Raw genomic sequence first — 22,775 nt, 5'->3', positions numbered from 1 at the left:
AGCCGCTAACGATTAAGTCCTCAAGTGTCTTCTGGTGAGGAGGTAGTTATGGGACCTCTTCTCCTGTAAGGTTGGTTTTACAAGACTGGTTTATTCATTGCCAATGTGCCGTCTGTAATTGCACTCTGCCCATTACTTTTTTTACTGCCGTTGTGCATCCATTGTACGCACTTTAAGTGTTGCTATAAAATGGATGGAGAAGGCTGCGGAAGGAATCCGTGCCTGGAAATGCATGCAGTTGCTGTGCAGTGCTCTCCTGTGCTCCCGGGAGCCTGGAACTGGGACCAGTGCTGGGACTGACCACCGCTCCTGACCAGCACAAATCTGCAGAGGTTCAGCCGCAGACCTCGCAAGCAGGCGGTCGAGTGTAGATGGTTTCCTGTGACATGCACAAACCTTCTTTAGGAGCAACCGTAAAGCTTCTTGCTTTGTCAATAAGCAGGATCTTTGGCTAAAAGCAGTTCCTTTCCAGCTAAAAATGTTTTTAACACATTTATTTTGGCAAGTATGTATCCTCACAGACTTGCTCCTAAGAGAGTCTGAAAAATATCATTGACATGTTTTCCTGTGCGGCTGCTTTGTAGGCTTGGGAGATGCTGAGGTCACCCCGTAAGCATCTGCAAATAAAAGCAAAGACAGTTTCTCTCGCCCCCTCCCCACCAGCAGCTTTGCATCATCATTCTGATATGCACAGCTCTGCTTAACGTGGGGCTTGCTGGCTTTTGGGGTGCACCTGCCTTGGCATTGCTCATTGACTTTGCCCATGTCGTGCTTCCTTCAGGGCTCCTGCTTGTATCCCTGGCCACCCTCCCACCATTTCACCTTTGGGTGCAACAGCAAGGCAAAACCAGCTTTCTCTCGGGTGCAGGGTCAGTGCATAGGTTGACAATCAAAGGTGCTGGAAAGGTCTGCTGAAATGCAGTCCTCACCCCAGGTATGGAGAAGGGCTTCAGGCTCAGCTGCTCCAAAACGGGGGGCTGGGGGGTGGGGGGCTCCCAGTGCTGGGGGATGGGGGGCTCCGGGCTGGAGGCACTGCCCTGGGCTGTGCCTGGAGAGAGGTGTACTCGGGTGCTCTGGGACAAACCACCTCTCTTTGCACCCCCAGAGAGGGGGAAGCACGCCTCTTTTTATTCCTTGTGGACCACAGAATCGCTGCTCAGCCCAGGTGGTCCATTTAGGTCTGGTTTACGTTGCACGGTAGGACCCCGCTTGGCTGGGACATGCTGGTGGTGCTTTCATGCAAACAGCCAGCAGTGCTGGTGCTGGCCTGGAAGCAGGCAGAAATATATATTTAGGTAGATATTTGTTTTTATTGGCATGTGTTTCATAGGACTACAGCGGCTCAGGTACAGCAGAGAAACTGCTGCTTGGACTGCTCAAAGATTTCCTTGTGCTGCTTTGCTACAAGTTAAAACCGGAGAAGTTTCAAGGTTTTTGTTTTAACAGTGTTTTCCAGAGTTGGGCAATTGCAGTCTTGTGGGGATGTTGTTAAATCCCATGGGGTGTGTCCCAGGTCTTTACGTCCCGGCTGTGATTTATTTTTATGCTCCCCAGATGAGCGGTGCCACCTGCCCAGAGCAAACGTGCCCTGAGCGTGGGTGAGTTGCGCTGGCTCGCTGGGGCGAGGGCTCTGGGGCCATCTCCCCCCGTGGGGGGTGCAAGCCCCCTGCCCCGTTGCTGGGCTTGGCGGGGCACTGCTGCAGTTTCCACCGGTGTCTGAGCTGCGAGAGCATCTTCCCCCCCTCCCCGACCCGCTGCCGTGCGTTCCTGGTGGAACCAGGGCCATGGGGCCGTCCCACCGGGACGGAGGGCTGCCCGTGTCCCTGCTCACTATGCTTGCCATTGATTCTCAGCCACGGCATTTTCAAATCTCGTTTTCTCCTGAGTCAGAGACCGGGGTCAAATTGTTTCCTAGTGCTTGGTTGCACTGTTAACCCAGAGGGGTTGTTGGTTTTTTTTCCCCTTTCCTTTTGAGAAAGATGTTTCTGGATTCCCCTTTTGATTTTATCCATCTGTTATCATCAACGTGAAGCCGAAGTGAGGAGAAAATCATACCGCTTTCTTGAGCGAAGCATTGGTACATGAGAATTTTTTAAAAATGCGATAATGTGTTAAAACATAAAATTATACGAGCTGTTATTTTCTTGTCTCGTAGTCTCCAGAAATACTTGGTTCAGATTTGAGCTAAAGATAAAGCAGGGCATGCAGCTAACCCTTGGGCACTGTGCAGTGCACTGTGCTGAATGCCGTAAGTGCTCTTCTGCAAAATCATCATCTTTGTGTTATCTGATGATGTAGCTTGCTGTTTCCCCACTGAATTTGTATCAAAATTAATCTTGTGAGAATTTTTTCAAGTTCCAGACCACAAATAAAAGCAAATCATAATTTTTCAGAGGATGTGTCTAAAATTTGGCACAGCATGAGGTGCTTCTTTCCAGAGATGAGTAATGTAACACAATAGTATGATTTTAATTAAATTCAGCAGCTTTTGGTATGCTCCAATGTGTCTTGTTCTGCAGGGAGGGAATTGATTCCATTCTGCTTTATAAAAAATGGCTCTTGGGCGTTCATAGCATGGTTTTCATCCATCTTGCAGCACTTCACCAAAATCATTCCCTGATGCTTGTTCCCATTTCACAGATGGGAACCAAAGCTCGGAGGTGCTGCCTGGGTCGGGAGCGGGGCTGAAGAAGCAGCTCCAGGTCACCTCTTTGCTCGCCCCAGTCAGCTCGCAGCCACCTCTTGGTACATCAGTAAATTAAATGCTTCTTTAATCTCCCTGATCCCCCTGAAGCTGATGACTAATGCATTTTCAGTTGTGTGTAGACATTGCAAAACCACGGGATTTTCTTTGGACGGCTCCAGGAGTGCTGTGCTCATGAAGGCATGATGGCAATCCCAGGGAACCCGCTACGGCTCCGGGCTGCCCAAACTGATGGGGGACCCATGGGGACGGGGTGATCCCATGCTCAGGGAGTGCCTTGCCATCCTGGAGAGAAAGAGGAGTTAAAAAAAGAGGGGGAAGGTTGGAGCTATCAAAATGACGTGCTACGAACAGCCAAGGTCTGCGCGCTTCCCATGGGGGAATATATTTTGGGATTGAAGCAGCATTAAACCTCAGAAGCGGGACAGATGGACTCATCTGGAAGCACGGGAGCTGAAGCCAGCTGCTAACCCCCCACCCAAACTCGCACGGAAAGCACCGCCTGAAGTCCAAAATCTTGGTGAAATCGCAGCCTCCTGTGGGTTTTCTTTGCATTGCCACGGTGCTTCCTTCAGAACGGGGTTGTCGGAGGATCTGTACACCCAGCCATGGGTTTTGTGAGTTACTGCAAGGTGTGATTGCGGTCTGTAGATACCATGCTATGGAAAAGTTTTCCTGCCAGATCCTGAGCCAGGAAGACTCGGCACAGCTCCGGCCATCCCAGCAGAGCTGTAGAAGCTCCTTTGCACCAGCCTGAGGCTCTGGTCCTTTCCATTTATGAAGAAATCCCTCGCAGAAGGGGCAGCAGATGGGAGCAGCTCAGGTTCACTCCGCCTGCTTTTTAAAACACTGAAGTGTGATCACTGGACTGAAGAAACAAGGGGAGATTGGCATGCTGGCGTTGGGAGGCTGCCACCTCCTTTAGTCTCCTGTGGGTGCTTGCACAAGTCATGAAAGCCTCCTTGCAGATCTGCCTGGCAGACGATCTCCACCGAGACTGGCCTCGGATGGGAATGGCTCCTTGGGATGGAGGGCAGCGAGTGGGACATTTCCACCCTGCCTGCTTCTCACCAGGCTTTCTGTTCCCAGGGCTGGTGTTTGACCCCAAGAAATCAGAATGGAGACAGGGAAAACAGAAAATAAATCATGCCAGCTCCTCTCTGCTCTGTCATACATGGATTTGAGGCTAAGATGCTACTGTACAAAATTATCAGACTAAAGCTGACCCATTCCTGACCCTCCGTATTCTGCGACGGTACCGCAGAGGTAAACAGCTGCCTTCAGTTGCTAGGACAAGGCCTCCAGATGCTGAAATATGTTCATAAATAAATAAATCTTCCTGCTTATTGCTGTTAGAATTGCAGCCTACCTGGCTCTTTCCATTAAATAATTCAGAGGAGAGAGCAGCCAGGCAGCGCATCGAGCTGCGCCTTCTCCCCGCGGAGAGGGTTACGGCAGGGGAGCATGCGGGGGCGGCGGATGAGGATACGGCGTGGGATGGATCATGGGGTAACCTGAGTGACTGCTGAGAGCAAGGGAGGGGTTTTGCATTAGGTGCCTCGTGAAATATTAATTGATTATCGCCCTGCGTGATGTAGTCTGGCTGTGGACTGCTCCTGCCTTTCCTTGCGAGAGCACGTTGCACTTGCAGGGCGCCGTGTGCTGTGCGTGTGCAAGCTCTCCAACCCAGAAAGTAGCCTAAATGTTTTGTAAGATCAAGGGGGTGCTTTGCGTCGCATGTCGAGAACGATCATCTGCTGTAAGTCCTGTCCTCAAGAGGAGAAGCTCGCTCTAAACTCCGTAACAAATTACTTGGTCTTTTCTTCTCTTTTAGGCTCTGAAACAAACACATCAAATCGATCCTACTTTCGTTCTCTTCTTTGATCTGTGGAAGCGATGCTGTTGAATGCTGTGGGGTTTGTCTGTGAAGAAGTCTACTCTGGGAGGTTTATTATCTCTAAGAGCCTGTTCCAGCAGTGTTTGATGTTGCTGGGGCTTTTGCTCTTCATCTGAGCGGGATCGGGCTTGCTGTAGCCCAGGCGCGGGCTGGGAGGATAAATGGCTCAGCCAGTGGTTTTTCATGACGGTGGAGTAAAAAACAAAGTCTGGTGCTTAACTGAAGATACTAAATGAGACATTTTTAAATGAATTTAAATGAACTGGGATCTCTCCAAACCTGTTGGGTTTCAGTGGACTCAGAATACTTTACTGTTGGGCATTCCCAGCTACAGCATTTAATACTATGTATGAAGTTGCAATGCACCTGGAGATCTGTAAGAATTTCCCAGGGAATCAGTAGCTTTTAGACCCCTTGACTTCCAATGTTTCTGCTTTTTTTAAAAAAATAACGACATACAAACTGGTCCCAAACAGCACAGTTGCTCTTGGGGAGCTCGTGGCTGGAGAACATGCAGCACCATCGCCCAGCCAGATGGAGATGCTTCTCCCTGCGTGGCTGGGGCCAAGTTGATAATCTGCATGAAGGTGTCTAAATGCAAGCCCTGTGCTGGACCTGGATGTGCACAAGGGAAACACCAGTGAAAACGCTGGGTTAAAAGTTCACCTAGTTGGCTTTTCTTAGAGTTGCCTTGACGTGGATCTGGTGGGGCAGGAGCGAGAGCAGGGCTCTCCTCCCCTGGCCTCTCCCCACCGCATCCAATCTGTTTCTGCAGCCAGTTCAAGTGGAAAATATTGCCCCAAGACGAGCCCAGCCCGCAGTGGGGAGCCACGAAGGTGATCTGATGGGAAGTGGCAAAACCAGCAACGCGGGGAATAATTGATGGGACAGGACTGGGGTGGGTAGCTCAGCCCGCGCCTCCTGCCAGCACCGCCCTGACCCCCGGTGCCAGTGCGAGTCTAGGTAGAAAAGTGTTTAATATGTTTTTCCGTAGCTGGCTGCTGGAGGTTCCTCCTCATCAGCTCGTTGCTGGAGGGTTAATTTTTCCTGCGTTCAGCAAAGAAAAATAATGTAAATGGATATATAAGGGAACTTAAGCCAAAGGCAGGGAGATATTTTAAATAACAGCCATAATTAGTAGGGCTAAATTAAATTACGTTGCTGCACAAAGGGCTTTTGGGGAAGAGCAAGGACCATTTGGGCGAGAGCTGCTCAAAGCCCATGGTGTGGTCCCAGCCCCGGGTGACCTGTCCTGCAGTCTCGGGGCTGGCACCCTGTTTTGGAGAAGGGGAGAGGAGCTGCGGGGAGACGGCAGCTCTGCTCCCGCAGCGGGGACGCGGGGAGCCTCTCCGGAGCCGTTTGTGGCATGGGCAGCTGGGGAGAGAGGCACGAAGGAAGGGCAAACCCGAGGCTTTATCCAAAAAGCCGTCCTTCTGCTGCAGATTTTAGATGCTCCATTTAGTAATCCTCTCCTCGGTGTGACTTTCCTTCTAATTGCATTCTGTGCATCCTTATTTAGCCATTAGCTGCTATTGCGGAGATACAGGTTATTAATTCCTCCCCTGCCCTGACTTTCACTCCGGTGCTTTACTGATGGTCAAGGTGAAGCTGGGAGGGCTGACGGAGCTGCTGTCTCTGTGAAACTCTCATTAGAAAATATTTTTCTCTCTTTGCTGTCTCCTTGTCTTACATGGTGGGGTTTATCACAGGAACTGATTACACCTCAGGCCCAGATTTATGCTTGGAAATGTGTGCTTGTGATTTTAATATTCTTTACAGCTCTTGTACTTCTTTCTTTCTGGCATGGTAAGCACTGGAGAAGGAAATAGTTGGAGATTAAGAGCAGAAGATGCATGTAAAAGAAAGGAGGTCATGCCCTGTAGTGGATTTTTTTCTTTTTAATTATTTTAACAAGTGATGTTTAAACAGAGGTCACCTCCGATTTCTGCTTTCTTGCCGGAGCTGCGCGGGATGGTGTGGCCCTGCGGCAGCGGCTGCCGTAACCCCTCGCCCGTCGGGGCTGAAGTCTGAGACCGGTTCCCATGATCAGCTCAGCCACGTGCGGGAGGAGCTGGTGGCTTTTTGGTCTGCGCTTCACATGGCTTTTGTATTCGTCACTGATCCCCAGGGGACAGCAGGGGAGAGGAAACGCACGCAGACACGCACGTTTTGCAAAGATCCTGGGTGCCTCCTTGTCTCTCGCTGCACCTTTATGCTTTGAAGCTTCTCCCCCAAATGGGCTTCCCCCCACATCTCGCAAACGCGTGGGCAGCTGTTTGTGCCAGATGTTGGGGTGTTGGGACGATCGCCCAATGGCGCTTGCCTGGCAATGAGACCATGAGAGCAGGCACAGCCGCATCTGCTCTTCCCACCCATCGCTCTCCTCCCTCCTGCGTTGCTGCTTTGCATGTGGGCATGGTTCGACCTGGCAGCCTTGGGTGCTCCTGGGTTCCCGTGGGTTTGCATCTCGAGCAGAGGCACGGCAGCCCTGATAGCCGGCGGAGCATGAAATCGTCCTGCTCTGTGGCTGGGGTCACCGTGGCTCTTTTCCCTCCTGGGCTCACCACCTGGTCGTGGTTTTAATTGAACTCGCTGCAGATTTGAGCACTATTTCAAAACACTTGGTCTGAAGCTGTTTACGAAAGGAAGGGTGAAGTATAGCAGAGGAGGGAAGGCAAATTAACGCTAGAGACAGGATCCAAAAATAGTAAATTCAGGGGCTAGCCAGGCAATGTATTAAATCTTTCAGGAGAGGCAATCTATCGTGAAACGGGGAGGGTGGGAGGGAAGAGGAAGAAATTGCTCTTGGGGGCAGTTAAAAGTCCACGTGTATCCAGTTTTGCTCCCCCACAGCACCAGCATCCCATCCCGTGTGGCTCTTGGCCTGGGGGCCCGCGGCTGCCTTCGCTGCGATGCCCGTGGGGGCCGGAGCGAGCTGCCCCGCTGCGGCTCTGAGCTGGAGCAGGGCTTGCTGTCAGCGCAGGGAGCCCCAGCCCGACACAGCTGTAGTCGCAAGGTGCATCCAGCCCCAGCAGAGCCATAGTCCGCCGTGGCCCCGTGCCAGCAATAATACATTGGGTTTAATTAAAGCAGTATTTTTCATCTCCTTCATACATTATTTGGTTATTACTTCAGAATGAGCCAAGGAATTCTTGCTTTCCCCTCAGTCCCTCCCTTTCTCTTTTAATCTGCTTTCTCCCCCCTTCCTATTGCCCTTTTGGTGTTCTTTCCCTCATCCCCAGGGCTTTAACTTTTTTCAGCTATCACAAAGTTGTTAAGATGAGGAAGCCCAGGTTTCATAAGGACTCATTCATTCTGATGGGATTGGCTGCTTGCAGGGGTGGGAGATGCCGGTGGAAGCAGCTCAGTGTGCCCCGGCCAAGCGGGGCAGGAGCTCGCAGGTGGAAAGCCTCCATCACGGGTGGAGGAAAGAGTATTCCTCTGTCTCAATGAGTCCAACACCAGACTTGAATTAAGATTTCTACCGAGTCGTTTGTGCAAGCACCAGCACAGCGGGGAGTGGCGGCTCAGGCTCAGGGTCTCAGAGATGCTGTTAGACGATGCAGCTCCTCACTTCGGTGCTCAGATGGTGCCCTGCTGGGCTGGGTTCAGCTGGGCTGCAGGGGATCTGCTGCGAGGGGTGAGAGACAGACACCAATAACGCTGTCATTCCTCTCCTCCCCCAGGCCCTTCCCGTCGGAGGAGACCACGGAAAACGATGACGACGTGTATCGGAGCTTGGAGGAGCTGGCGGAGTAAGTGGCCTCGCCTTCTCACGGGGAGGGGACACAAAAAGAGAAAAGTTGCGATGTAGTTCCAGCAAAGTCGGATAAAATTTGACAGCGGGGCTCGGAGAGCCGGGCCGGCTGCTTTGATCGTCTTGCCAGGAGATTTTTGTGCTCTTACAATAGTCCGTCTTTTCCTATGTAGAGCCCTGGGAGACATCACTTTTAATCGGGTTGAGTTTACGAGTGGCTTGGTGGGGGGCGAGGGGGGCCAGGTCCATGGGGAGCCCCTCCGCCCGCTCAATCCCATCGTTAGCTGCAAAACGCCGGGACTCAATTCATCCTGCAAGCCGACCAAAGCTGAGCTACTCGCTGGGACTGGGGTACCCATTGCTAACTCAGTGCTGGACCCCCCCGTGGTGTTTTTGCGGCTGTGTGGGTGCTGGAACGCGGGTCTGCATCCCCTGAGAGGGAGTTTTGGACCACGCCAGCCGGGCCCCAGGGCCGTCCCTCGCAGGGGACGTGTCCTGCCTGTCGGTGGTGGCACAGCGGGATGCAGAGTGACGCTGCTGGGGTTTCTGTGTCTATATTTATCTGGGTCTCTGGTGTCTGTGTTTTGCTGCCCGTGGTGATGATATAACAGGCTTTTAAGCAACCTTGAACTGCAGTGTGTACGGTGAAACATGGGCTCTATCGGAATTCGATGGCAGCGTTCCCGTCCGCTTCAGTGGGGCCAGGGTTTTACTTATGAAGTGCAGTCTGTTTCGTATGGAGGGAAAGTCTGTATGGGTGGATATGTGGCTTTATACAGTTAAATATTATTGTTCCACAACATAAATAATAAGACTCCTTAATCCAATGAGTTCCTTATGGCTTCAGTTATTACAAAAGTAAATCATAAATTACTAGTCAAGGGAACGGAGTACCCTGGAATCCCCTGCTCGCGGTTTGCTCCCAGCAGCTACAGTTTAATAAAATTTTAACTTATAAAGGGATCCTTTCAAGAATAACATTTTTCCCCCCTCTCCTAAAGTTCTCAAAATCCCTTTAATATTGGGTTTTAAAATTCCTGATTCTCACACATAGGCATGCTTTTCATTGGAGAAAGGTTTGCATGTGAACTCGCACACAAGCCCTGGTGGGGATGGCAGCCCTCTCCCAGAAATCGGGGTTTCGGCGTGGTGTGCTCGGAGCAGGTTATTCGGTGTTGAAGGTGGGTTCCCAGCTTCAACTGCTCTGCTGCCGGCGGTGCAGCTCCCGCAGGGTGTCCGGGGGGAAGCTCCCCAAACTGTTCTTGGACCTTTGCTCATGGCTGCGAGTTGGTCCCTCTGCAAGAGGGGCTTAGGTGCCCAAGTCCTGTGCTCTGATGACTTAGAGGTTTATTTCTTATTGAGCGCCCTGTTCTGTCCCACATTGTCTCTTAACTTTCCTTTTTTCCCCATTCTTTGCAAAATCCTCTTCTTTATATCTTTAGTTGGGACCACTGGGGGAAGGCATGTGTAAATCAGCATGGGGACATCGCACAAATGCCTTCATCCAGATCTGTGCTCCCAGTGCAGCCAGGCTGTGCATGGAAACACAACCTACAAAATGGAGACGTAGTTCACCCATAACCATAAAAAGCCCAGAAATACCCCGGAGAGCCCCTTAGCACGAGTGTTGCTGCTCCCGCTGCCTGGAGACACATCAGCAATAGTCCCCCTTTCTCCCTTTGACAAGGAGCGTCTCTCCGTGCTTGACAAGGAAACTTTCATTGGAAATTTGCCGGTCACAATGATGCATACTGGGCTCCAATGCTGGGCGCTGGCAAGCCGCGGGGCCACATGAGAAAGCTCTTTCTTAGCTGCTGCCGCTCTCCAAACAGCTGAACAAGGGTGTCATTCATGAGCTGGGAATGATTCACTCCATCCAGCATCTTTGCATTTAATATTGCTGATGATCCAGCAGCCTTGGGAAGATCCCAGTGCATCCAAAATGCTTTATTGCAGGCGAGAAATGGTTTTCACAGCAAGCAGTGAAGTGACCCAACGTGTGGAAGGAACCACTACCAAAGAGCACAACCAGGCACAGCAATCCTCCCTATTGCAAGAGAGGCCTCTCCATCTCTGGGTGCTTCTTCCACGTTAACTTGCTACCTCTGTGCAGCTGAGTGATTATTTTCGCCCTTTGGATCATTTTGGAGGGATGCACAGTCCTGTCCGTAACACCTCTATGAAACGTGGCGCTGCAAGGGCCCAGCCTGCCGTCCCCGCTGGCCTTGAAGGGGTGCAGGTGAGGAGGGACAACCCTGGTGGGCTCGGCGCCGCCAAGTCACCCCCCCGGGAGAGAGGAGTCTCCCAAAGGGAGCTCTCTTTGGTCGTTGTGCTGCTGGGATAAAAAGCTCAGGGTATAATAATAATATTGAGCTGATTCTAGCAAGACATTTTGGGGGCTGGTAAAAAACGTCAAAATGCTTCATTTCAATCTTAAGTACTTAAATGGAGCGGTTTGGTGTCCCCCATTTGAGGTTTTGGGTGAATTCCTGCTCTGCAAAGCATTCAAAATCTAAACATATTTGTGACAGAGGTGCAGATTTGGGAAGCAGAAGGAACCAGGCTTTGTCCCCATTGTCACAGCAATGCTCTAAAGAGCAAGGACCTTCATCCCGGCGGGCAGCGAGGTCCCTCCCGGCGCGGAGGAGCCGTGGCAGCCAGGGACAAAAGCCGGCGCCGGGGCTGGGAGCGGATCAATGGCAGCGCCACGAGGGCCGTTTATGTCCGCTGCAGAAACAAGCTGTCTGCGTGCAAGTGTGGGGTGGCCGCGGGGTGCTGGTGTGTATAAAGGGTGTTCATGCCTTGATGAACCCATTGTGCTCTCACCTTTGGGGTATCGCAGAGATTATGCCGGGCTGCATGCAGCTCCCCAGCGCTGGGTCAGCCATCCAGCAGATCAAGGCAGATAATTGCCTGGTAACAGCTATTTACTTTAAAAAAAAAAAAAATCAAAAAAACAAAAGAATAATTGGTGATGGAAAGGGGAGGGGAAACTAAATGGGTATCAGGGGAGCTAGAAAGTTCTCAAATTCCCTGTGCTCAGCCTGCCGGCCCCTCGGTTTGCTTTGCCATCGGCCAGATGGCAGCCTGCAGAGAGCCTGGGCAGATGGCGAGGGCTGGCCAGTTTGCAAGTGGTGCCTGATCGATACCGGGAGGAGCAGTAAAGGGACCTTTGTCCTCTGCTGCCTGATTTATTTCTGCGTGCCCTAATGTCAGACCCTCGAGCAGCAGCCAGTTTTGGGGGAGTTTGCCTAGGAAACGAGCAGGGCTTTGCAACGGCAACAGGCGGGCACGTTCGCTGGAGCCTGCCCCCAAAAATCAAAGCGACCCGTGTCCCGATGAAGCTCCTGTGGCTCTGCAGGGATGTGAGCTGCGGCCTCCCACAGGGTTATGGCTGCTGGGCACTGACGGCAGTAGGCAGTTATCCACCTTACTGCTGAGCATCTTCCCCGCTGACCGCTTTTCCACCTCTCTTGGTGGCTGTTTCAGCTGCCCCAAGTCACTCTGGTACTTCTGAAGTTCTACTTAACATTTAACCTAAATTTTCTCTGCTGCCACTTAAGCTCTCTCCAGTTATTTTGGCTCATTAAATTTATGAGAGCAATTAATCCTGGTCCTCTTTACAGCACCAGAACCTTCTTTATCGTGAACCTTTTCCACTTTATGGCGCTGTCCCTCTGCACTGGCACAAAGCCCGGCAGGCTGGGGTGGCTTACACGTAGGGTGTGTTTTGGGTTGTTTGGTGGCTATTTGAAGAATTCAGAGTCAGGCAGAAGTGCTGTGAACGATTTGACTTGAAACATTTAATTTGCATAACTTTTACCTCCTTTTTTCCTTTAAAAGTGAATTGCTTTGAGGGGAGAAGTTGTAGTGTTGCAAAAAGGACAAAGAAAGGGTTTTAAGCAAAGCAGCTTCCCACCAAACCCTGTGCTGGAGCCGGTGTGTGCCCCTGGGGGGCTTCGTCCCGCAGGTCGGTGTCCCCTGGTCTTTTTTCGAGCCACAGCTCTCTGGAGATTTATCCCCAGCAAAAGTATGGGGGATAGTGGTGTATTTCCAAACCTTTCATTGCAGAGAAGGGGAGTTGCAGATCTCCTGCCTCGCCTCAGTTTCTCAAGCGATGCAACTCGTTTGGGGACAGACTCTGCCAACAACCTGTCTCCTGCCAAGAGCTTTTTGCTGAAGTTTCTCCTACTTCTTTCACTGCTGTCACCAGCGTTGCCTCCTCGTATCTTCCAAAATAGTGATGTGATCAGCAGAATTTCTCAAGTGCATTAAAAAAAGTAATGAATAGAGGCGCCAAGGTGAGATGATAAGTTAGCTGCCACTTTTCTCATTATTTTTGCTGTGTTGGAAAAACCACGCACGCCAGCCAGTTAAATAAATGGCTCCGTGGTACAAGGCACTCAAACCATAGCACTTGTAAACGTGTCTTTTCTTCTTTGTCACCAGTACAGATTTTTATACGTCCTGCCTGTGCCATTTCTAGGATCACGTTAGTCGCTATAACTGTGTGAGGCTCATTCTTGGGATTATAATGTTCCACTTTGAATGGGGAACGTAAGACCTGAGTAGAATAGATGGCAAAAGGCTTCTCTTGCTATTTCCAGACGCGTGTCTCCATCCAAGTACAATCTGGCTAATTAAAACCCTGCAAGATCTGGAGTCCAACGACTGCACATCTTGCACTCCTTCACCCTGAAACCTAAGCCTGCCAGATGTGCTGCAAATATAGGACTCTGCTTGTCCTCGTCTGACGGAGACTGTGAATGAGGGGGTTGGTCAGATGAACTGTCTATTTATGGCTGTAAGTGCAGAGTAAAAATGAGAAAGTGGAGGATTACTGGGGCGAACTGGAGCCTTGCAGCTGCTGGGCAGCTGTCTCAGGGACCCTGCAAATGCACTTCCAGCCTGGACCCGGCGGTGGCTCTGAGGTCTTCTGGCTCTTAACCTCAGCCACAGGGCTGGAAATTTGGGGTTGTCTTTTGGTTGTTTTATTTTAGCTCCTTCTCTCTCCTCCTCCTCTTTCTTTTGCTCTTCCTGGTGGTTCTGGCTCTTTCATCAGCTGAGCAAAAGCAGCGCCGTGGTTTGGACAGGGTTTTGGCGTGGTGGGTTTGCCCTGACGGCCTCGCTTGGGTTTATCCTTGAATTCTTGAGGCTGGTACAAACTCATCAACTTCCCAGAGCAGCTTTTATAGATGAAGAGGTCCTTCAGGGGTCCTCGAGACCCTCAGAGCTTCCCCACTTACCCTCCTCATCCACGGTGTCATTGCAAACGGGATGTGCAGCATTCCTTTAGCATAGTGGACCTGCTGCAGATTATTTATCGGGGCATCGTGGGTGGTCTGTGCCCATCCCCTGGTGTGGGCAGCCCAGTCTGGAGCTCATCTTCTCCCAAAGCCCAAATGCAGACTGTGCCCTCTGTTTTGGCCCAGTGCTGAGCTCTGGAGGGCTGGTTCCCAGTGGTGGGAACAGTGGGACCAGTGCCTTCACCCAGGGCAGTGAGGTTTTTCCTCAAATTAATTCAACTTTGGCATCCTATTTGGGGAGATGGCACCTGGAGGTGCCAGGGGTCACGGGGGGACCCTGCCCTTCCCCAGCTCGCTCTTCCCTGTCCCTGTTTGTCCCTTACTCCAAGGCAGAGCCTGGCATCGTTCCCTCTGTTAAGGGAGCTGCTCCTTGGCATGGTTGCTGCCTGCTTGGGAAGGCATTTGTGCAGAGCGGGCATTGCCAGGGAGGAAGAGCTCAGCCAAAAGCACCGTTTTTGCCTGAAATTGCCTTAGATATGAAAAGCTTTATTCTTTTTGCTTTGAATGAGCTTTCCTGGCTAGGCAAGATGCTGCCAACCCCAAGCTGGTTACATCCATCCTAATAACAGTAATTGCAAATGCTGGCGTTGACTCTGAAGGGCGGATAAAATCCCTTTCCTAAACCCAGAGCTGTCAATGAATCTCCTAGTCCAGGCAGTAGATTGTAGGCTCTGATACCCACGGTTAACTTGCAGACTCTGCTGCTTTTATTGAAGGAGTAAATTGCTTTTTTCTTTGTGAAGAATGAGGTGAGCATCTGGCCTTCCTTGCTCAAGTTGTTCAGTCTACGCCTGACATGCTTGGGATGCTGAATTTATTGCCTCCCACAGCAGGGGACTGTGCTAAACATGGAAAATACCTGCCCAGCTTTCCCTCCCTTTATAGCATTTAAAATTTAGTGCGTTCTTAGGTTGCCACTAGCTAAAATCTTCCTGATACCTGTTCTCTCTTCTTTAACGATGGGAGGGTGCGTAATTTCGACTCTGACAGACAAAATGTGGAGACCGATGAAAATCAATGTGTGCAAAGCAGCGGCGTCAACAGCCGTACGCGCACCAGCAAAGCTTGGCCGCTTGTGGGCTGCTCCGGGGGAGGCTAATCTGGATGTTTTACTGCTCTCCATAAAACTGGCAGCCTCTGGTGCTCGTCAGAGGTGTACTAGGAATGGGCTTTAATAAACAAGGGTCCGCTGGACAAAGGTATCGTTGTTTCAATACCACCACAGCTGTTGAGTTTGAGCATCTCTAGTGCCTCTCCCCTGAGCTCTGAAATGGAGGTGTCTTTCCAGATGGCCCCAGGACAAGAGACTTGTCCCTTTTTTTTGCCTCAGGCCAGAAAATGGAGATGGGAAAGGCTTGTACTGGTGTCAATGAGCAGGAACGAGCGGAGCAGCAGGGCCTTGGCCCCTTGGTTAGAGCAATGACAGTGGCAAGGTGCTGTCCGGCTGTGGCCTGCCATGATGGGTGCAGCGTTCGTGTCAGATGGCTCTTCGCGGTTCTGTGGGCAAATATGCTGTGTTTGCCCTCCGTAGGTGTTTCTGCCCCTTTCCTGGTGGCCCAGAGGAGCTCCAGGTAGGGCCAGGCTGGGCCAGGTCCGTGGGGCACCCGTCCTTCTCTGGGCTCGGTCCAGGCAGCCCGTGATTTAGCAAAACCCCTTCAGCATCCCATACTGCCGCCTGGGTTTCTCACCGTGACGTCCTGGTGCGTGCCAGGCCACGGTCCAGAGCTCGTGGCTCCTCAGTGGGGGAGAAGAGGAGGGCTTGTGCCAGGCTGGGGTCCCCGTGCCGCAGCAGGCTGGGGACGGGCAATGCTGGGGTCTGAGGCTTGGACGTGTGGCACCTGGCTGTGCTTGTGCACAGGAAAGCAGGTCCAGATGATGCTCAGGATGCAGGGCTCCCCGGGGACACCTCGAGATGCTGTCTTCTCCTGCATGTAGCCCAGAACAGTTGCTGAGCGCTCTTGTGGCTGGTGATGAGCAGCCATCATGCAAAGCGGGCTCTGCTCCAGCAGCAGCATCGCCGCAGCATTCGCCGTGATCGTGTCACGCCCAGCCGGGCTCACGCTCGCGACATTAACCCAACCATACGTTTCCTAACGACCCTCGAGCCAGGGAAATGATGTATGGAGAGACAGCCGGCAATCCGAGAGGTGCGGGCAGGAAGGGAAGATTAATCAGGAACCGGGAGTTACTCGCTCTGGATAAGGAGCGGAGCTGAGAATATAAATATTGGTACAGATAATAACGGTGACGGCGACACTTGGGAAGGGGAAGATGGATCACCAGCTATTAGTGGGCATTATTATAGCAGCTGCAATGCATCACTCTGGAAGAATGGGACGGCTACATCATGCCAGTATATTTATTTAAAATTCCCAAACTTTTATTAAATAAATCTGTTTTTAAAAATAGAAAGAACTGCATTTAGAAAAGAATTAAAGCCTGGTTTTGCAAACAGATGTGCTCTGCTGCTCCATGCTGTATAATATAGAGATGTCGAGTGTTACAGTTTGAGCAGTTTTACACCTAAATATATTTGTATGTAATTAATACCCATGTTGAAAGAGACAGCTCGTAAAATATGCGAACGCTGTTTGATATTCCAGCGTTTCACACTGTCCTGATCCCATGGGGTTGACTTCAGTGGGAGCTGTTAGCAATCAGCACCTGTAGATCTAAGCACTAAAATTATTATTGTTAATTGCTATTTATTATGGGTTGAATTTTCAAAAGTGTTCTAAGACTTAGGAGCCCCTGGGGGAGTTTGTAAAGGCTCAGATGACAATTAAGTACCTAACACCATCCCCTTTAATACAAGTTGGGCACTACGTCTTGGTGATGTCTTTAAAGCCTGTGCTTGCAGGGGCATCTCCTAAGTGATGTGGGCAGTTCTGAAAATGTGACTTTTTTGCTGCTTAATTTCTCTCTGATGTAAATATAACTGGGCTCTGCTCAGTGCTGGGGCTGAGCATCACCGAGCTGAGCATCTGGCGAGATTGCCTTCTGGTGATCAGGAGAGTCTCCCCCTGCCCTGGGAAATGTTAGATTAAAAATCACCCAGTTGCCCATCAGGGCAGGGATTGTGCTTTGTGGGAGTGGGCGCATCACTCAGTGAAACTGGATCCAGAGCTTTTAAACCTGGACGTGGTGCCCGTGGCCAGAGGGAGTGCGGGGCTGTTGCTGGGGGCAGCTGCCTGGGCCGGGCTGAGCTCTGCCCGTGGCTGGTCTGGGTGTTGCTGCGGGTCCCTGCACAGCCCGGGGGGAGATGGTTTCTTTGGCATGAAAGAAGCCTGTTTGTGAGAAAAGTCAAGCAGACCAAGAATGAGTGCAGTGTTTTGGACGTACCAAAATCCAACCCATTAAAATTTATTCTCTAAGTGTAATACGGTTAAAGTCACGAACACAAGAGCTGCTCCTTGTCCTAAAGAGGAGAGGCAGGAGATCAACAGGAGGCTGCGGGTGTCTTTGGAGGCAGGTGGAGCTGGACCCAGCTCGAGGCTGGGCTCAGGCGCGGGTGGTGGCTCAGATGGTCCCACTGGGATGCTTGGCCAGTGGGTCCGTCTCGGCCAGGCCGATTAGCACCGAGCAAAAACGCCACAGGGGCAGAGCTGGCAGGCCATGGCGGGCTGGGCATCACAGGCGCGCCTGGCACGGGGCTCGGAGCGGCTTCTTGGCTGCCATCCCCGCTCGTGTCGAGCAGCGTTTCGCCTTTTCCAGCCTCCAGCGAGCGGGAGGATGTGCAGCGGGTACCGATCCGGGAAGAAACAAGACTTGCTAATGCAGATGGGGAACGTGGACTGAACACGTCGATGCTGTGGGCCAGGAGGGTTTTCTTATTGTCGTGGTTATCCTCCTTCCTCGGTGCGAGAGCAGTTGTTGGTTTGCCCCATCAAGTGACAGCGAATGTGCCCTCTTTATTATCGCTAAATCGCTCTCCTTCTCGTTCCAGCGAACATGATCTGGGGGAGGATATTTATGACTGCGTCCCCTGTGAAGATGAAGGCGATGATATCTATGAAGATATCATCAGAGTGGAAGTTCAGCAGCCCATGGTAACAATTTATATGCATTTTTAAAGCTACGCCTTGATGGGAGGGGAAGGGAGAGGATTCAATTAAATGAATGAGTATCTGCCAATGACAGGTGATGTTGTGGGGGAAGCGAATCGCTTTGCATTTCTCCTTGAAACCAAGCTGCCTCGTGAGAGGTAAAAATAAGCCAAGCTCGGTTGGTGCTGGCCCAGAGGGGGTTCTCCAAGGAGTTTCCCAGCCCATCGTGTTGTCTGAAGGAGTTTGGGGAGGAGGAAGGGAAAGGGAGAGCTAATAAGCCTTAAAAGATAAGCTAAAAATAGCAATTTGCTGCTGAGCCAAGGCAGCGTGTGTCACTTCAGCCCTTTCTGGGGAGAGGGGAGCGCGGCGGCTCTGCCTGCTCCATCAGCCAGATGTGCCGTGTCTGCCACGGGTATTTTTAGATCGGGACAAGCGCTGACAGATCTGTGCGTGGAGGATCCAGCGCTTGTTTGTGCCTCCTGCCGCTCCTGCCTGGGTGTCTCAGAGCAGGTAGACGTTTACAGCGGAGCTTTCTGGGGCAGCGGGGACCTGTGTGGCTTTAGGGACGAGTAGCCAACCCCATTCGTCATCTCTAAAAGCCTTTCGATGATGGGGAGACCTGGTGCAGCATGCACAGCCTCATGGAGGGACTTGCAAGGGCTCTGGTGCAAATGTCGTGCTCCGTGGATGAGCCAGGAAGGTGCTGGTGGCCCTTGCATCTCCCCAGAGGTGCTCACAGCCGCCCTCGCTACCTCTGTCCCCAGCGCTGAGGAGACCGGCTGCCCTGGCTTCTGCTGATGCAGAGCTGGAAGGGACCTTTCCACCGGAGTGTGACCTTCCAAATTTTCTCCCACCCTCTGATATCTGCCACCCCCAGGCTTTGTTCAGACCCTAATTACTGTCTCCTAGCTGCAAACAGCTCATACCTCCCTGTAACAAAGCAGGATCAATGGACAAATTCACTGATCAGTTAAATCCCCGGAGCGGGGCATGTGGCTGGGAAGGCAGGGCTTCACCCCACAGAGCCCGGCAAACGAGGCGAGCTGTGCGGCAGCGATGCCCGCGCTCTGATTTCTCACCTCTCCTGGGCTCGGCTGCAAGTGGTATGAAGACCACAACGATGGTGGTTGAGGCATTTCATCTTTTCACGCCTTGTCTGCAGTCTGAGGAGCTCCCTGCGCACTGAAAACCCGTCTGGATCCAGGAGTCGGGCACAAAATACTCCCACTGATCCTGCCAGAGTGCTTGGAGCTTTTTACAGCCACCAGTAGCAATGCCGAAGTCAGCACAGCTTGTTGGCCACCAGTGTTTTTACTGTGTTGCCGTCAGCTGCAGAAGCCAGTTGGCCCAAGAACTGCCCCTTGGCGAGGTTTTGATAGGAATTTCTTGCATAAAAGGCAAAAATGGGGGAAAGCTCCCACTGTGCGGGTGCCCCGCGGCCGGGTAGTGCAGGATTAGGGTCAGTGGAATTGGCAATTTTTCACTGTCCCCTCCACAATGTTTTACGTTTTCTCGGACACCGCTGAGCAGTGATGGAGTCGATGGCTCTGACTCCCTTTCCTCCCTTTCCCTGAGCAGAAGAGTCTCTTTTTAATATAAGTACCCATATATCCTTCTAAATATTGGATTTTTTTTTTTAAGATTTGTTGCAATAGCAAGTGTGTAATGCTAATTGGTTTCTTGTATTTCTGCATGCTTCAGATTAGATATATGCAGGTAAGATGCATTGATTAAAATATTGGTTTCCATCCAGCTGATAGGGCTGAGCTGTGCGTTAAAGGGGGTGTACAGAAGGTGCCTGTTCCTGTGCATGATCATTAAAACCCCATCGCTGAATCACCTCCCAGGCTCAGGGACTGCACTGACGAGCGCGGCACCTCCCGACACGTGTTCTCAGCTCCGCTTTACAGATGTAAGAGCAAGAGAAGCGACTCCAGGAGTTGGGGCTTTGAGAAAAGCATGCGTTATCAGATTTGACCTAAAATCATGAGAATTGGCAACCCTGGCAGGGGATTTGTACAAGTCTAACGTATTATCTATGACCCACTTAGGCTCTGTTGTGAGTTTCATCTTAAGCAAAAAAAACGGGGAAAACCAGCATTTATCTCTTATTTATTCTTTAGCTGCTAGTCTGGTGATGTAGCTATAATAAATGCAAAAAATGTAATGCTTGCCATGTTGAAACATATTGAATAGTACAGCCAGGGTTTCTTCCTAATTTTGTTGGCTAAAAATAGTTTCCTTTAATATAAACCAGTAACAGTGCTCTCCTGACTTTCCAAACTTGCACTTGTTCTGAGTTTGCCATCACTGAAGGCTGAACTGGAGCTCCGCTCTGCGTGAGCAGGTTGCTGGACCGCTCTTAGGAGCACCTGACCGTGTGTTATTTTTCCTTTTTCTAGAAAATGGGAATGACAGAAGATGACAAAAGAAATTGCTGTTTGCTAGAAATCCAAGAAACTGAGGCCAAATACTACAAAACACTTGAAGATATAGAAAAGGTAAGGACTGAGCCATCTTTTCTACACCATCACCTTCCGCATCATCACTTGATCTTGCGTTAATCTTGCTGCATTAGTTCTTGCTGCGAGAGCTGGCAGATGTGATGAGGCAGGATCGATGCATTCACATGTAAAATTGGAGACAAGGGGGATCCAGAAAACCCATACTGACAAGTACAAATGTGCAGCCTGTAACTGTAGGAGCCAAACAACATATTTTTTCTGATCGCTGCATATTGGAAATAGGCTGAAAACCATCCTGCTGTGTCCCCGCTACCCCGGGGGTAAGAGACTCCCACTCCTCGCTCAGCCAGGCCGGTCTCGCCGATAAGAGCCGTGTTTGCAGACATCTTATCACTTTGATAGCTACAGAATAATTTCTTTATTCTGGACATTTTTCAAAAGTGCCGAAGCTGTGCTGACTTGTCATTGAAACTAATTGGATTAAAAGTAACATTTTGCTGCTTGAATTCATGGGTTTTAATTGGTTTTGATAAATTATTGTTGTGCCTTTCTTTTAAAAAAAAAGAAACAAAAATGAACACCTCAGCAAGACAGCAGAGTCGTGGACACGGCTGGAGCCTGGAGGTGGCTCTGCTCCGAGGAAAGCAGCAGGAATGAAGAACAATAGTGAAAATCAAGCTGCCATTTCTAATCACCCTAATGCTTTTGTTTCCTCCCCTTTTGCAATTATTTGCCTCTGCTGAAAGTTCCCACAAAGAAGCTGTGAGCGAAACCAGCACGGTGGAATAACATTTCCCGTTTTCCATAAAAAATGTCCCAACATACATGTCATTTATGGAAATAGCCCTTGTTTCTTGGAAACAGCCACAGCCCTGGTTCAGTCTAAAGGAAGCGTTAAATCATCGCTTTGATATCCATTAAGAAGGCTTGCGAAGGCTTAGTAGGTTCTGACGGCGTGTTATGGGTAGAGGGTCCCGTCTTTGGTGCATTGCATTGGGGATTTTTTGTAGTTACAAGTCATGTAGACGTTTCTATTAATATGTATTTGTTCAGAAAGGCATTTCCAATGTAATCACATCATCGGCGCTTTTTCAAGGGCAAATTCTAGTGAGATTATCAAAGAGCTGAAAAGATGCTTCAGAGCTGTTCCCAACTGCAGCGAGGTGAAGAAACTGCGTGCATTTAAATCCCTCTCCCTGCAGATTTAGCAGGAGAGGGGGCTGTGCCCACCCACGGGTGGGGGTCTTGCACCTTCCCACGCCTGGGAGTGCCGCGGGGACCAAGGGGAACTCGGGGGAAGATGCACCCACGGGAGTTCCTGGCTCCCACTTGGGTCCCTGGCACAGCCCGGTCTCGAGAATTGTGTTGTCATTCGTTTGCAAGTGCTTAAATTCATTAAAACCTGGCTCCTCCCTGCCCAGGTAAATGCAGCTGGTGAAGCAGGGAAAAATACCTCCCTTGCACAAAAAACCCTTGCTCACTCCTCTCCGGTATTTCAATCCGTTTTCCATTTTCCTCTTGCAGAACTATATGAACCCCCTGAGGCTGGTACTGACTCCCCAAGACATGGAAGCTATTTTTATCAATTTGGAGGTAACGGCGTAGACATTGTGGCTTAAATCTTTGTTCTTTTCATGGCAGCTCAGCCACCGTCCCACTTAAGAGAAGGCTCAGATTTCGTGTTAGATTTGTGCGTTCACCTGTAGAGGTTCAGTCCTGTGCTGCGGAGCTTGAGCATGTTTAGGAAATACTCTGTAACACTCAATTTTAGAGGTGGGGATTATATGAGCTCTAGGTAAGAAAACAGTTTTATATGGAGGATGTTCCAGGGCTGGGGCTGGGAATTTAGCTGTACTTAGAGATGGTTCGGGCACACCACGATGAAGGGATTTATTTCTATGCTGGCTTGCGCGGGGTCTGGGTCAGAGCCTGCCCGTCTCCTCCGCTCCCTCCAGACCTGTAAAAGGGACTTCTAATACCCATGGAAATCCTGGGGCATTTATCACCGTGTAACCTCCTGGTGGAATTACACCCCTGCACTCCTGGCCATTTAGGGCTGCATCTCACTAGGGTGATGTATTTTAAAAACAGCTAAAAAGAGGGGAAAAAAAGAATAGAAAATGACTGCCTGATTAAGTAGTGAATGTGCATTTCTTTAGGCTCTGTTTGCCCACTTGCTTTGGATGTGTTTAAAGTATTGATTGTTTCTTCGTTTTAGGACCTAATTAAAGTGCACTTCAGTTTCCTGAGAGCCATCGACGTCTCTATGATGTCTGGAGGAGGCAGCCTGGCAAAAGTGTTTCTGGAATTCAAAGAGAGGTAAAGGAAACCCAGTCTTTAGGCAGCTCTAGCTGTAACAGATACGGGTTAGTATTTGCAGGGCCCATCTCAGAATGGGGCACAGAGGTGCCTGTTGCAGCAGACCAGTTTTGTACCCTCCGCAGCTGGATGCTCTCAGGCAGCCAAAACATCGTGCGGTGTCGACGCTTAAGCAACCAAATCCAGCGATAGCTGTGTCAGGTCACCCGGGGCAGAGACTGGGACATCTCCTCTCTGAGCGATCTGGCGAAGTCGGTGTGGCTCCTGTGGATGCTTGGTCC

The 22,775-nt window shown here is 50.7% G+C and overlaps 1 protein-coding gene across 2 annotated transcripts in view; it reads left to right on the top strand.

Annotated features, from left to right (window-relative positions):
- The window catches only part of VAV2 (vav guanine nucleotide exchange factor 2), a 151,223-nt gene that overhangs the window by 104,033 nt on the left and 24,415 nt on the right, over positions 1-22,775 (top strand). For both annotated transcript variants that reach the window (XM_087753129.1, XM_009477094.2), the window contains exons 4-8: positions 8,288-8,356; positions 17,611-17,713; positions 20,113-20,211; positions 21,700-21,768; positions 22,394-22,494. In XM_087753129.1, coding sequence (XP_087609255.1) covers positions 8,288-8,356; positions 17,611-17,713; positions 20,113-20,211; positions 21,700-21,768; positions 22,394-22,494 — 441 coding nt within the window. The remainder of the gene's footprint in view (positions 1-8,287; positions 8,357-17,610; positions 17,714-20,112; positions 20,212-21,699; positions 21,769-22,393; positions 22,495-22,775) is intronic.

The sequence above is a fragment of the Nipponia nippon genome, unplaced genomic scaffold, assembly GCF_047370975.1.
Source record: "Nipponia nippon isolate SJK-2023a ecotype South Korea unplaced genomic scaffold, ASM4737097v1 scaffold_16, whole genome shotgun sequence".
NCBI classification, from domain to species: Eukaryota; Metazoa; Chordata; class Aves; order Pelecaniformes; family Threskiornithidae; genus Nipponia; species Nipponia nippon.
The sequence above is the reverse complement of the archived record's forward strand: the minus strand, read 5'-3'. Positions and strand labels throughout refer to the sequence as shown.